Source organism: Mustela putorius, unplaced genomic scaffold (genome assembly GCF_011764305.1).
Source record: "Mustela putorius furo isolate JIRA1106 unplaced genomic scaffold, ASM1176430v1.1 tig00003863_pilon_pilon_pilon, whole genome shotgun sequence".
NCBI classification, from domain to species: domain Eukaryota; kingdom Metazoa; phylum Chordata; class Mammalia; order Carnivora; family Mustelidae; genus Mustela; species Mustela putorius.
In genome coordinates, this window is record NW_025422015.1 from 21,831,561 (window position 1) to 21,845,732 (window position 14,172).

The window sequence follows — 14,172 nt, forward strand, 5'->3', positions numbered from 1 at the left end:
TCCAATAGTCTACCTTGCACTTTGAATGAAACTTGCACCCATTCATAGTTTAATAAATCCTCCATTGGTCCCTTGGAAAATACTGGTTTACCAAGTTATGTAGTTCTTCCAAATGCTGACACAATGTCTTACACCTTATGGAAAAAAACCCACACTCCTTACTATTTCCATCAATTTCTTCAGGAAAGTCTTTTTTTTTTTTTTAGGTTTTATTTATTCAAGAGAGAGAGTGAGAGAACACAAGCAGAGGGACTGGCAAAGGGCGAGGGAGAAGCAGGCGTCCCTGATAAGCAGAAAGCCCCATGCTGGGGCTGGATTCCGGGATCCCAGGATCATGACCTGAGCCGAAGGCAGATGGTTAACTGACTGAGCCACCTAGGCGCCCCTTCTTTGGAAAGTTTAAAAACTGGGAAGTTATCAGTTGTACAAGAGAAGATACAAGGTTCTCTAAAATTCTGATTTTTGCTGAAAAGACTGGGTTTTATCATGAGAACAGATACCTTAATTTGTTTTCCTTGAAGAGACAAGCCAACATTATCTATTTTGAGAAAATGTGTGCCACATGCAAAAGCCTGAATAACAGTGTGTCAGTTGTTCTTTCAAATAAAAATGTTCTGTGAAAAAAGGCAGCTAGTTCGGCTCACAGCTCAATTACATAGTTTCCCGCCAGAAAACCACAGCTCTTCAGTGTGCAGCAGATTGTGGACAAGTACTTCCCATCTCACACCTACTGAAGAGATCTGTCACTCAGGGTTGAGATTTAGTAAGACTTGCCTCACTGAGGACATTTTTACTGCTTTTATCTAGTACATTCTTTTAAGCAAAATTGGCTTCTTTGTGGTGTAATCCCAAGTGCAGAACTACTGGTCTAGTCACCCATTGCCTGGATCTGGGCTAAGAGGACAGCAGGGCCATTGCTTTAATCCCATCAGCATAAAGGTCAGCCCCATGAAAAGGGCAAAGGACCTCATGCTATTGTTGTTAAATCACTTGGAATTCATGATCCCCCTGAAAGGCTTAACTTAGGGACTCCCCAAGGACCCACACACCACAGTCTGACAGCTGCTGCCTGAAATATTTTGGCTTTTGAAACTTTGTTCTACCTGTGTTGTCTTTTGCTTATAAAACATATTTTATTCAAAATAAAGGTAGTCTGGAGCAATGGGAGACTCTGTGTGGAAACATTTCATAATGACAGTTGTACTTATTTTGCTGCACAACACCTCGGTAAAAATGAGTTCCTTTCTGCGACTGTCTCTCCGTGACAGACCACATACCCCAGATGCTTGCTAATGTCACAAAGCTTTTCCAGGGAGAGATATCAGCTTTAGAAACAAGCTACCTTCTTTGAATTATTTCCGGAAGATCAAGATAGGATGCTCTTGAAGGACCACACCTGTGATAGAATGTTTGCCACCTAAATCTACATAAAGTCCCTGAGACGGGACACAGTGAGAAGATGATCCATCCACAAAACAGGTATGTTTGTGAAAATCCACTTCCTCCAAAATGACTTTCTATAAGGCCTCTCCATTTTCCTAGTCTAGTACATTTAAAAATGTGTTCAGAAGGGCACTCAAAGTAAGATGAAAACCAAATTTATAGACACTGGAAGCTCCGAGTAACATGTGATATTGACATCACAACGAAAAAGCAAATGAATGGGATGCCATCAGCCATTAACCCAGAATAAAAGTCTGTAGTTAAGTCCTTTTAGTTATCCGAGTTTTCTACTCCCAAATGCACAACTTTTCACCTGTAAATCTGACCCACTGTTTCTAGAAGTGGAGTAAGTGAACCAAATCCATCTGAAGAACTCGAGGTACTTAATCTATTATGCAGAGTCTTTGGGTCCATTCCTATCTTGGTCTGCTCAAACTGCTGTGACAAAATGTCGCAGACTCAGTGGTTTAAACCACAGAGATTCTCACAGTTCTACCGGCCGGCAAGCCAACGATGAAGACTCCTCTTCTTGGCTTCTGTCACTCATGAGGTCTTCACAGAACCTTTTCTCAGGCTGTGCCGGAGAGGGGGATAGGAGAAGGGAGGGAAGGAGACAGCTCGCATCTTCTCTCCTTTCCCGTTCCTGTAAGGCTGCTAATCCCATCATGACAGCCCCACCCTCCCGACCTCAGTGAAGTCTAATCACCTCCCATAGGCCCGACATCCAAATATCGTCACATTGGGAGTTACGACTTCACCATGTGAATTTGGGAAGGACACAAACATTTAGCCCATAACAATTTCAAGCCTCTACACCACAACCTCTGGGAATGGAGCCCAGCAATCTGTTGTCCTTAACAGCTTCCGGCTGTTTTCCTAAGCGTGCTGCCGTTTGAGAAACCTGATTGCACCCCTGTGAGCCTGTTTTCCTAATCTGTCGATGAGAACTAATTGTCACTATACTTTCCTGTTCCAGAGTTGCCGACATGCTGAGGAGCAATTAAAAAAATACGGGAAAATGCTTTCCCAAACTGCAAAGTGCTTTGTGAATAATAATCATCTGAACTTTTACCACCTACATTTCCACCAAATCTCCTTCTAAAAACTAAAAATAGGAGTGCGTGGTTCAGTCAGTTAAAATGTCCCACTCTTGATTTCGGCTCAGGTCATGATCTCAGGGTTGTGAGATCAGGGAGCCTGCTTAAGATTCTCTCTCTCCCTCTCCCCTGTCTCCCCTGGCCCCTCCCTTTCTCTCTCTCACTAATAAAAAAATAAGAATAAATAAAATAAAAAAAAATAAAAAATAAAAGTGAGGGGCACTTAGGTAGCTCTGTCAATTAAGCATCTGACTCTTAGTTTTGGCTCATGTCATGATCTCAGGGTCCTCACATCAAGCCCAATCTTAGGCTCCCCACTCTGTGGTGAGTCTGGTTGAGAGTCTCTCCTCTCCCTCCGCTCCTCCCCTCTCTCTAAAATAAAAACTATAAATGAATAATCTTAAGAAAAAAATGAAGAATAAAATAAAGATTATTATAGATGTTAATTCTTATAATCATACCTCAAATAACTAAAATACTCAGGAAATAGAGTGTTCTGACTAGTTAATATGTAGCTGAACATTCTGGTCACTCTTTTGAAAAACCCTTTTAAATATATTATTATACATTATTCCCGTGGTAAATACATACCTTAGATTTTATTTGATGCCTAAGGATTTTACTTTCTGAGTATCAGTTTTTGCTGCATAAGATGTGGGCTTGAAAGAGTAATCTATGTTCTGCCTTTAACTCATTGTTTACTTTGTTTTTTTTTTTTTAAGATTTTATTTATTTATTTGACAGACAGAGATCACAAGTAGGCAGAGAGGAAGAGAGAGAGAGAAGGGGGAAGGGAAGCAGGCTCCCGGCTGAGCAGAGAGCCCGATGTGGGGCCCGATCCCAGGACCCCGAGATCATGACCCGAGCCGAAGGCAGAGGCTTTAACCCACTGAGCCACCCAGGCACCCCTCATTGTTTACTTTCTGTTCGCAATATTTCATAGTTGATAAAGGTATGTTTATTTTAACCAGACGTAGATCTCTAATTGCAAGTTGTATTCTAAAAACTTATATATTCCTAAATCATTTGAATTATTTGAAATGTTTCTCTACCAAAATAAATACATATATATATATATATATATATATATATATATATATATATCTCAAAATTAAGTTCTTTAGCTTGAAATGCCCTAACACAGGTGAAATACATTTGCTATGAGTTAGAAGTCACAGGGATATTTTGCAATGAAATTGATCAAACCCAATCTGAATATAAAACTATTTTCATTTACCTTCATGTTGGTATCTGGAAAAAGGGTTAACTGGAGGAAGATGAGAAGGTAATAGATAAAAATTTCTATAAATAAGGATGCCTGGTGACTCAGCCAGTTAGGCATCTGCCTTCCACTCAGGTCATGATCCCAGGGTCCTGGGATCAAGTCCTACACTGGGCTCCTTGCTCAGTGGGAAGACTGCTTCTCTCTCTGCCTACCGCTCTCCCTGCTTATGCTGTCTCTCTTTCTCTCTGACAAATAAATTCTTAAAAAAAAAAAAAATTCCTTAACTATTTTAAATGGGTCAGTGGTCCTCAGTTCTTGATTATACAGAACACACAAGGTCTCTCAACACAGCCATTAGGGATTCTCTTCAGAGTCACGGATAGGATATAATGGAGGCAGGAGACAGCAAAACTGTTGTCCAGAGTGAACTGAACAAGCGGAATGCAAGGGAATAAAGACAGTGTTGAAAGGATGGCTGTGTATCCGTGGAGCGGACACTGCGGAGGTACCAATGTCGAAAGAGAAAGAGACCAGCATGGGACTCAGAGCAGAAAGGAAGTAACTGAAAGCAGTGCTGAAGGAAACAGTACCCCTCAAAAGCCACGAAGACTGAATGTGGGGTATGAGAGCAAAGTCACCAACACAGAAGGGGCCTCGGTGCAAGTGAGGCAGACTCTCATTTGCACCCACAGGATGACCTAACCTGGGCGAGCAGGATGGCCACACTGGGGCTGTCTGCACCTGAGAGGATGGCGGGTGGCCAGATCCTGTTTCTGAACCCACGTGATCACAGAGGCTGTGTCTGGCCTGTCCTAAGGCATGTGGGCCTTGGCTGGAAGCTTTTGTTTACAGCTCCTTCACTGCCTCTTCGATCTCCCAAGGCCCTAATGAAACACTATCCCAGTTTTGATGTTACTCCTGAATGGCTACCTAAGCGCCGTATGACTTTCAACTGACCATATGGTCTGTGATTGTATAGTCAGTCTTCCCATCTGGCCCTTTTCCAAAGCAAAGTGCCCCTTGGTCTAAGTAAAAATGCAGTGCATTCATTCATTTGGCCAAAAGGTGACACCAAATATCAGGTGCTGTCTGAGGCCCAGTGCTGAACACAACCATCTTGCTTGCCTCCTAGAAACGTTTGATTCATTTTCTCACAACATGTGAAACAAATACCAAAAGGATCAAGTGGGAGACTTATCTGGGCTCTAGATGCTCTGGTCATTTTGAAATATGCTAAACAATGGTTGGATGGATATTACATTTCAACAACACAAGAGCAATGCAGATTCCTAGTCCCATTAAGAGCAGAGAATTAGGGGCACCCACTGGCTCACTGAGTTAAGCAAGCATCTGAACTCTGTGATTTCGGCTCAAGTCCTGATCTCAGAGTTGTGAGATGGAGTCTCACATCGGCCTCTGCGTGAGATTCTCTCCTATCCTCTCCCTCTGCCCCTCCCACCGCTCAGGCTCTCTAAATAGATAGATAGATAGATAGATAGATAAAACCCTTTAAAAGGGGGGGGGCAGAGAATTATCTTGAATGTTCTCCATACCCTATTTTAGAGATAAAGTAATGTGTTGTAAAAAGGGGAGAAAAGCTTACTGAATTATTAACTTTAATATGAATTAGTAACTTTAATACCGAAACTTCTGATAAACAAGGACGACCTCTGCCACTTACCAAGAACTCTTTCACTGAAAGATGAAAGTGGTCTTTAACCACCACCACCACAAAGCCCTTTACACACAGGTGGACTCGTATTCATAAGCACCGCAGAAGGTCACAAATACAAAATAATGGTGTAGAAGGGCATACTCACTGGTCAATGGAAACAGGTACTGCACTGGGGCTGAGAATTCTCTGCCCTCTAAAATGATACCAGAGAGTAAGGATTATTTCAAATAATCTTCAAGTCTGACCTCAGTGAAAGTCAAAATTTCAGTTCAAAATTTAATTTGGAACTAAGGAAAGGCATCCAGTATATACCACATCTGCTGGAGCATCTCCAGAGTAATACTTCTACTTGCTGTCTGAGTTTTCCCCACAGTCTAGCTTGGTGCCTGGGCATGAGCATTTCCAGGGCCCGGGGCCAAAAGCCACTAGAGCCTGCAATTCTTTCCCTGGACTCAAACACCGTACGAACGAGAAACAAGGGTAGAACAGGATCTTCCCCTCTTCATCCACTCTCACATTACTGCATCATTTAAGATGGTCTGAAATATCTTCAGAAAAATGCCAAGCTGCCACTGATTCTCTCTGGAGGGCAACTCTGTAGTTACTCTGCTAGAGAGAAACTGTTTGGCTGAAGACCAGCTCAGTGGATAGCCTCTAGTAATCTCAACCCCAACTGTAATCAGCCAATCCATTTCTTCAGCTTTATGAAAATTGTGTGGATGTTTAACTTGAAAGAAGGAATCCGTAATTGCAGCTCCTTTCTAGAAGACTTGTTCCTGAACTCTCTGATGTCAATTGTCAAATTCCTTCTGGAGACTTTTCCCTTTAAAAGTGCATCATTTGGGGCGCCTGGGTGGCTCAGTGGGTTAAGCCTCTGCCTTCGGCTCAGGTCATGATCTCAGGGTCCTGGGATGGAGCCCTGCATCAGACTCTCTGCTCAGCAGGGAGCCTGCTCCCCCCCCCCCACCGCCCCACCGGCCTCTCTGCCTACTTGTGGTCTCTGTCTGTGAAATAAATAAATAAAATCTTAAAAAAAAAAAAAGTGCATCCTTTTGGGGTGGAGGGGGAGGGGAGAAGCAGGATACTGAAGTAGGGAAGAAAAAGAAGGATGGGTAAAAGGTTCCACATTCACTTGAGTTACTAATTAAGATTTCAAAAACATTGCCATGAGTTTAGGTGTATATTTAATGTCCCACAGTATTTCATCGAAGACATAAGGTAAGAATTCTTTGACGATTCATGTTATGACAAAGACCCCACCTAGTGGGATAAGAATCATTCATGACTGTGACTATGAAAGGAAGACCACAGACACTTCCATGTCCAGTACCCTGGTTACATCATGAGAGCACAATGGAATGTTGTTTGGCCAGCTGATGCTGCCCTGTCAAAGACTGAAATGCACATTTCAAAGGTAGACCTTTGCTGATACCTATTGTGAAGCTATAAGGAAATGAGTAGGAAAAGGTTTAAAACCTGAATATAGCAACTGGCAATTCAGCAAGCTTCCAAGGCTATAGGCATCTAGAAATGATTTCACATTAAAACTGCACACAGATTCACTGTACAATTATTGAACACCTGGTAGTGTGCTAAACACCTGGAAATATGGATACTAAATAGTTTTAGTGATCATGTTATAGAAGCGAAGGCTGACCACTAACACAAACAGAAAAGGTGATTCAAAACACCAAAATAAGTTCTGATGCAAAAATATATGTTGAGATACAAACATTATGTGGTTTGTGACTCTTTGAACCTTGGGCTTAAGTTTTAATTACTGAGCATATGATACCATCTCTTTAGTCTAGGAATGTTCGTTCCTCAAAGTATTGTAACATCTCCATGATACCTAAAATACAGTCAAAATGAAAATGCTTATTAAAGGAAAGTAGATTTCAAATATCAGAAAAGATATTCTCTACACAGCATTGTTCAATCATAAGGTAAGTGATATTACTCCCACATAATGCAATAAAAATTATGTCTCCATGTAACTTTCAATTTACTTCCCCACAAACTTCGTTCCCATTGGATCTTCATAATAATCCTATGCAATGGGCAATGGAGGTGATGTCCTCATTTTAACAAATAAGAAATTGAGATCTGGGAGAGTTATACAAGGCCTCAGCAGTTACTGACTAAACCAAGAACCCAGGCTGTCAGCACAGCATTTCCTACCATAGGAATGAACCCCACTCTCCCCCCCCCCCCCCCCCGCCACATTTCGTCAAATTTACCTTGGATCCTGCAACTGTCATTATACAATAGCAGAGGAATAATGGCTACTTTTGTTAGCATGAAAAACCCTGTAACCTACTGTTAAAAGAGTGGACAAAGAATCGTCAGCGTTTCTTCACATTCGCATAACATGAATATTGATGGATTTCTGTACAGCTGCAAGGAAATTCCTAAGCAGAGCCAAAAGAAAAGGCATTTCCCAAAGTTCCTGATAACACTTAAAGAACTCTGTTAAATCTTTTCAACTGAAATCGGTTAATGCAAAGAAAGTCATCAATATTACCCCCAGAGTCGCCCCCCAAAAGGATTAAAAAGGGGAAAAAATGTTGGTCTTGCCTAAGACCAACAACTTTTGGGCTGGTCATTTATCCTTTCTAAAAACTTCGTACTCTGCAGGGGGACGAGAAGTATTTCTCAAGATGGCCATTTTCACAGCCTGGTTTCCTCAACGGGGCCCTCAGAAGCATGCGTGCCACACTAGAGCGTGAACGGCTCCCCCGGGGGCAAAGAGCAGGAACGGAGCAGGGAGCAGGGCTGCGAGCCCGAAGGCGAGCGCGTGCAGGCGAAGAGGAGCGGCCGCAGCGCTGCCTCTCTCCGGGTCGCCGGTGCTGACCGCGCTCGGGGCGCAGGAGCCGGGCGCCGCCCTCCCCGCCCTCCCGGGCGCGGGGCAGGGCCGCGGACCTACCAGCGAGAGCACCTTATAGGTGTTGGGGTCTTTGGCCGTGCGGGCGCTCGCCGCCTTCTCCAGCGGCTCCTCCCCCAGGTCCATAGGGGCCAGCAAGGACTCAGCCGCCTGGCCGTCCCCGGGCGCCGCGGCGGCGCGACCGACGCTCGGGTCGCGGCCGTTCCCCGCCGGGCCCTCCCGGGGAGGGCGGCCGCCCTCGCCGCCGCTGCTCCCGCCCCCCGTGCTGCCGCTGCGCTCCATCGTGGCCCCCGGCGCTCCGGCCGCGCCGCCCCGCCGCGCCTTTAATAGGCTCCGCGCCGGCCACGCCCCGCCGGCCGCCGCGCCCGCCCCTCGCCGCCAGACCCCGAGGAGAAAGCAGCTCAACGCCCAGCATTATTTGGCTTCCTGTCTGATTTCGGGCACTCTGCGTGTCGGTTATTTTGGGTCCTTTACGTGGGCGCGTCTTTAACTTCCCCCAAAGCCTTCCCCTCCCCGCGCCCCGGGGCACCTTCCGAACACTTGCAGGAATCGCCCTGCGTGGCCTCACGGCGCGGGCTGGGCTGGAATTGCAGAGTGTGGTCTGCAGAGGGCATGAGATCATGGGGCCCCAAAATAGAGCGGGAGGCGGAGGAGAAGGATGCAGCAGCGGCCGGTGCGGCTTCTCGGCGGCGCGAGAGCGGAGTCGGGCGACCCGTGCCTGTGCTGCGACGCGCAGAGAGGCTGGAAGGGTCGGGGGTGGGACGGGGCGACCTTTTTCTCCGGCGTAGAAGCAAGCGAAAATTCCCTCCAAGTCCTGCTACCCACTGCTCCGCTACTCTGGCAAAGGAATAACCCACCTTAAAATACCTGGTGTAACTAATGCCCTCATACATCAGGGATACTCGGTTTTCCGCGGATTTATGTGGTTTCTGGGTTTTTCTTGATGATCTTGCCTTCATATATTTACTTTTTAGTTCCTTTAGTCTTTTTATGGTGAAGGCTTGAAAGTGTCAACGCTGCCTCATCCTGACGTTGACGCTGATATTTGGTTAGGAGTATTGAACATTTTATACGCTGATACTTTATTTTTAAACGAGGACACGAACGGTGAACTATAATTCTTGATGGGTTTTGATTCACCTTTGATTCTACAACTTTCAATTTTCCTTCCTTGTCAGAAAAACCACAAGTGTGTAGTGAAGTGATGCTTGTCGGCCAAGGGCCAACCAGTGACTTTCAACTGCTTTGCGATGCCAGGGACCGACTGTGGGGACCAAAGAAAGTTATACATTCCAAAGACAATCGTCAATTCACTTTGACTGCCCAAATGTATACAAACATTCTTTTTTTAAAAAAAATGAGAATAGAGGGGTGCCTGGGTGGCTCAGGAGTTAAGCATCTGCCTCGGGCTCAGGTCATGATCCCAGGGTCCTGGGGTCCAGCCCCATATTGGGCTCCCTGCTTGCTGGGAAGCCTGCTTCTCCCTCTCCCACTCCCCTTGCTTGTGTTCCCTCTCTCACTGTCTATCTTTCTCTGTCAAATAAATAAAATCTTAAAAAAAAAAAAAAACAACTGAGGATGGATATTTACCAGATATAAAGTGTGTTTTACTCCCTTTAAAATAGTCAAATTTAAGATGCTTTCTATTTATACTGACTCATTCATTCATTCATTCATTCACTCAGTAATGAATCTTTCAATTCACTCTTTGGCTTCGAACTATGTATACCATACCAACATGAATAAAAGTACGTATTTCTCAAGTAGTTGAAGGGGTGAAGACAATAAACAGCATCAACAAAAAATTAAAACCCAAGTCCTAGATGCATAATAGAGTTACAAATAAGTTATTTTCAAAGTTTAGTGAAAAGGTAATTGACATCTGGAAGAAGTAAAAGCCATCTCTCAAAACATGACTGAGCTCTTTTTTCTTTCTTTTTCTTCTTCTTCTTCTTCTTTTTTTTTTTTTTTTTTTAATTACCTTGAGTCAGCTTACAAACCACCCAAGAGAAACAGGTTTTCACTATTTCATAGTCACATATTTTTTACCCCAAACTTGGCTCCAAATTTTCCTTTAACTGTTTCCAAAAATCTGATTCAAGGACAAAGATTTGTGCCATAGAGACTGGTCAAATGAGTGTCCAAACTTCTACAAGAAAGTCAACAGAAACTTCCAGTGTGGCTTTGAACCTGACAAAACAAATGGAATCTGTATATTGATCTAAGACATCCCAAGGCAAGGAGGAAATCACTCTCCAGGCTTCCCGCTGTGGGAAAAGAGAGCACACAGAGTCTGCAGAGGCACAAACTTAACTTCCATCAATGAGTGGGGTGCCCCCTGCAGGTGACCCGTGGGCTCTTGTGACAAGGGTGAAGGTTCACATAGGATCCTGTCCCTGCCCCTTGTAGTAAGATAGATTTCTCAAGAGAAACAGGAAATTTAGATGTTTGTGTGAATTCTCCAGATCACAAAATTTTTGTCTACAAAATTCAGAAAAGCAATTTCTCTAAACACTTGTAAGGCCAAACAAAATGTAACACATCTGCAGGGTGGGCCTGGCAAACAGGCCACCAGGATGTGGCCTCTGCCTTACACTCTGGCCTCGCTGGGGCTTGTCAGGACTTCCATGGGTAACTATAAAAGTCTCACTGAAATTTTAAAATGAGAGGACTATGAATGGATCGCTTGAGTACGCCACTTATCTTGCTTCGCTACAGACATCACCATGCCTGTAGAGACATCTTCTTGCCTTGATCTTGTTTCTACTCCAAATTGTCTGAGGGACAGCTTTACCCTCCAAAGTACAACAGACCTTTCGTGGTTAATGCAAGGTTAACATCCTTGGTCCTAAATGACTCTGCTTGAATGATTGAAGACTGTAATCTAGTATAGCAGTAAAGAGGAAAGTCTAAGAGTTTATAAGATTCATGGGGGTCCTGGATGGCTCAATCGTTAAGCCTCTCCCTTTGGCTCAGGTCATGATCTCAGGGTCCTGGGACTGAGCCCTACATGGGGCTCCTTGCTCAGCAGTGAGCCTGCTTTCCCCACACGCACTCCCCCAGCTTGTATTCTCTCTCTTGCTGTGTCTCTTTCTGTCAAATAAGTAAAAATAAAACCTTTTTAAAAGAATTTAAAATTTAAATTTAAATATTTAAATTTTAAAAGAATTTATAAGATTCCTTAAGTTTTATTCTGCAGAAGTATATAAACACTTCTCCCTCAGTGCCTGAAACTTGAGACACTGACAAGACCAAAACACCAAATAAAACCAACTTATCTGTGTTTGAAGGATGACTTCTTGACATGAGGAACAGTTCTTCCTGGCTCTGAAAAATGGAAATTATTTTAGTAATTATTTTACCAGCTGTTCTAGAGCTGGTCCAGCTTTCTCCAATTCCCGGTAAAACATGAAGCCCAGCCTTAAAAGAAAAAAAAAAACCAAAACCCACATGGCCCTTTAATCTTCCTGAGATATAGAAAAAAATTATTTTCCACATGTTAATTTGTTTTTAAAATTTTGTTCGACATCCTTTCTCTTTCCTTTTTTAGGGAAAAACATGACGCTCTCTGGGAGAAGCTTCGATAACTACGTGACCTTGTCCAGATTACAAGAACTCTTTGAGTCTTGGCTTCCTCATTGATAAAATGGTGTTACAAATAATACCATAAAATTACATAGTTTTCTCCAAATGCCAACAAGATGTGGAACATTTCCCCAACTTACACAAAAATGTAAATGTCTCCTTTCATATATATTTTTAAAGATTTTATTTATTTATTTATTTGACAGAGAGAGCAGGAGAGCGTGGGGGGGTGTAGTAGCAGAGGGAGAGGGATAAGCAGGCCCCCCGCTGAGCAGAGAGCCTGATACAGGGCTTAATCCCAGGACTCTGTGATCATGATCTAAGCCAAAGACAGTCACTTAACTGACTGGGCCACCCAGGTGCCCCTTTTTTCCATATTTCAATCACTCAACTCACATCCCTAACAGAGAGAATAGAACAATTTCATTTTCACATACACAATCCACGATTTAGACTTAATTTCTGGAAAGGTTTGAGAGCTGCCAGTAAGAATGCATCTGCAAAGGGGGAGCCCATGGGGTCAGGAAGGGATGCTTGCCCCTCTGGGTTGGAGGAGAAATGGCTTGTTATCAGGCAGATAGCAAAATGAGCGAAGTGGAAAATGCAATTGAGAGTAATAAAAACTGTGGAAACATGGAAAACACATATCCCATCTAGAGGGAGCTGCTGTCCAGGCCTTCACTTTCTGGTTGTCTGCAGTCTCTGCCACTTCCCGTTGTCCCTTATATTTCATTTCCAGCAAAACCTCAGGGTGCCATTAATCTGCATGTATGTCTGGTCTCTGCGCATGTACCCTTATGTCTTCTAAAATGATGCTGGTAAATGTCTGACTTGTTTTCTTGGCTCCAACAAATCTCAGAACTTCTTTCAGCTCAGATACTTCTCAGTACAGCCACATCCTCCATCCAACCATGGTCTGAGCTCTTTATATTTGACTCTCTGAATTAGGGTCACCTTATCACGAACTGTAGGTTTTGTTTTGTTTTGTTTTTGTTTTTTAAAGATTTTATTTATTTATTTGAGAGAGAGACAGTTAGAGAGAGCATGAGTGAGGAGAAGGTCAGAGAGAGAAGCAGACTCCCCGTGGAGTTGGCAGCCCGATGCGGGACTCGATCCCAGGACTCTGGGAACATGACCTGAGCCGAAGGCAGTCGTCCAACCAACTGAGCCACCCAGGCGTCCCACTGACTGTAAGGTTTATGGCATAACTCCATTGGCTCTCAGCTCAGTACTTTCTACATCCCCACAATGTATATAGGAACTTGTGAATTGTTCCTTCTGTACAGGAAAGTCAACGAAAGCTCCAGGGTACTCCTCAGATTTTGCCTGGCAGTATTAGTGAGGGGAACAATCTGTCAACAGTTCCTCCTGCAGGCTCCAACAGGAAGTAGAATAAATGCATCTGTACTTCAGGCTTTCTGCATGGCCTATCTAAGGCTTACCCCACCCAGTATTTCAGCTCACAAAAGGTAAAGCTTGAGGACATGTAATTAGCATAAACAAGACTTGAATTTCAGAAGAAGATGGAGTGTGGAGTTTAGAAAAAAACTATTTGAAGAAATTATGGAACAAAATAATTGAATAAATGGAGGCTCCTGGGTGGCTCAGTTGGTTAAACGTAGGCCTTCAGCTCAGATTATGATGCCAGAATCCTGGGATCGAGCCCCACATTGGACTGCCTGCTTGGTGGGGCCTGCTTCTCCCTCTCCCTCTGTCACTCCTCCAATGACACCACTCAAAACTGAGATCTATACAAAGGCATAAGATATTTGGGATATTTGGATAAATATTTGGATAAATATAAGAAATTTTTTCTCATATAATCTTTTGTTAAAAAGATTTATTTATTTGAGAAGGAGCACACCCATGAGTGTTCACATGTGCAAGGTGGTGATGGGGAGGGGAGAGTGAGTGAGAGAATCCTCAAGGAGACCCCCTGAGCAAGAGGCCAACTCTGGTCTTGCTGGATCTCAAAACTCTGAGATCACGACCTGAGCTGAAATCAAGAGCCTGCCACCTACCCCAAGAGCAAACCAGGTGCTCCTCTCATATAATATTTTTAAAATAGAATTCATTTGAGCAAAATTAATGACAGCTTGCCATGGGGTTGGCAGTATATATAAAAGTAAAAGACATGACAGCAATCGCACACAAGATGGGGGGCTGAAATGGAAATTTACTGTTGTAAAGTTCATACCCTATAGGTGAAGGGATATGAAATTAATGGAGGATAAGTTATGACATGTTCAAAGCTGCAAATTTA

General features: G+C 43.6%; 1 protein-coding gene across 1 annotated transcript in view; it reads right to left on the minus strand.

Annotated features, from left to right (window-relative positions):
• Positions 1–8,609, minus strand: part of ENPP1 (ectonucleotide pyrophosphatase/phosphodiesterase 1) — a 73,384-nt gene extending 64,775 nt beyond the window's left edge. Inside the window, exon 1 of the mRNA XM_045066349.1 lies at positions 8,367–8,609. Within this exon, the coding sequence (XP_044922284.1) occupies positions 8,367–8,606 (240 nt within the window). The 5' untranslated portion in view covers positions 8,607–8,609. The remainder of the gene's footprint in view (positions 1–8,366) is intronic.
• Positions 8,610–14,172: the final 5,563 nt, after the last annotated feature.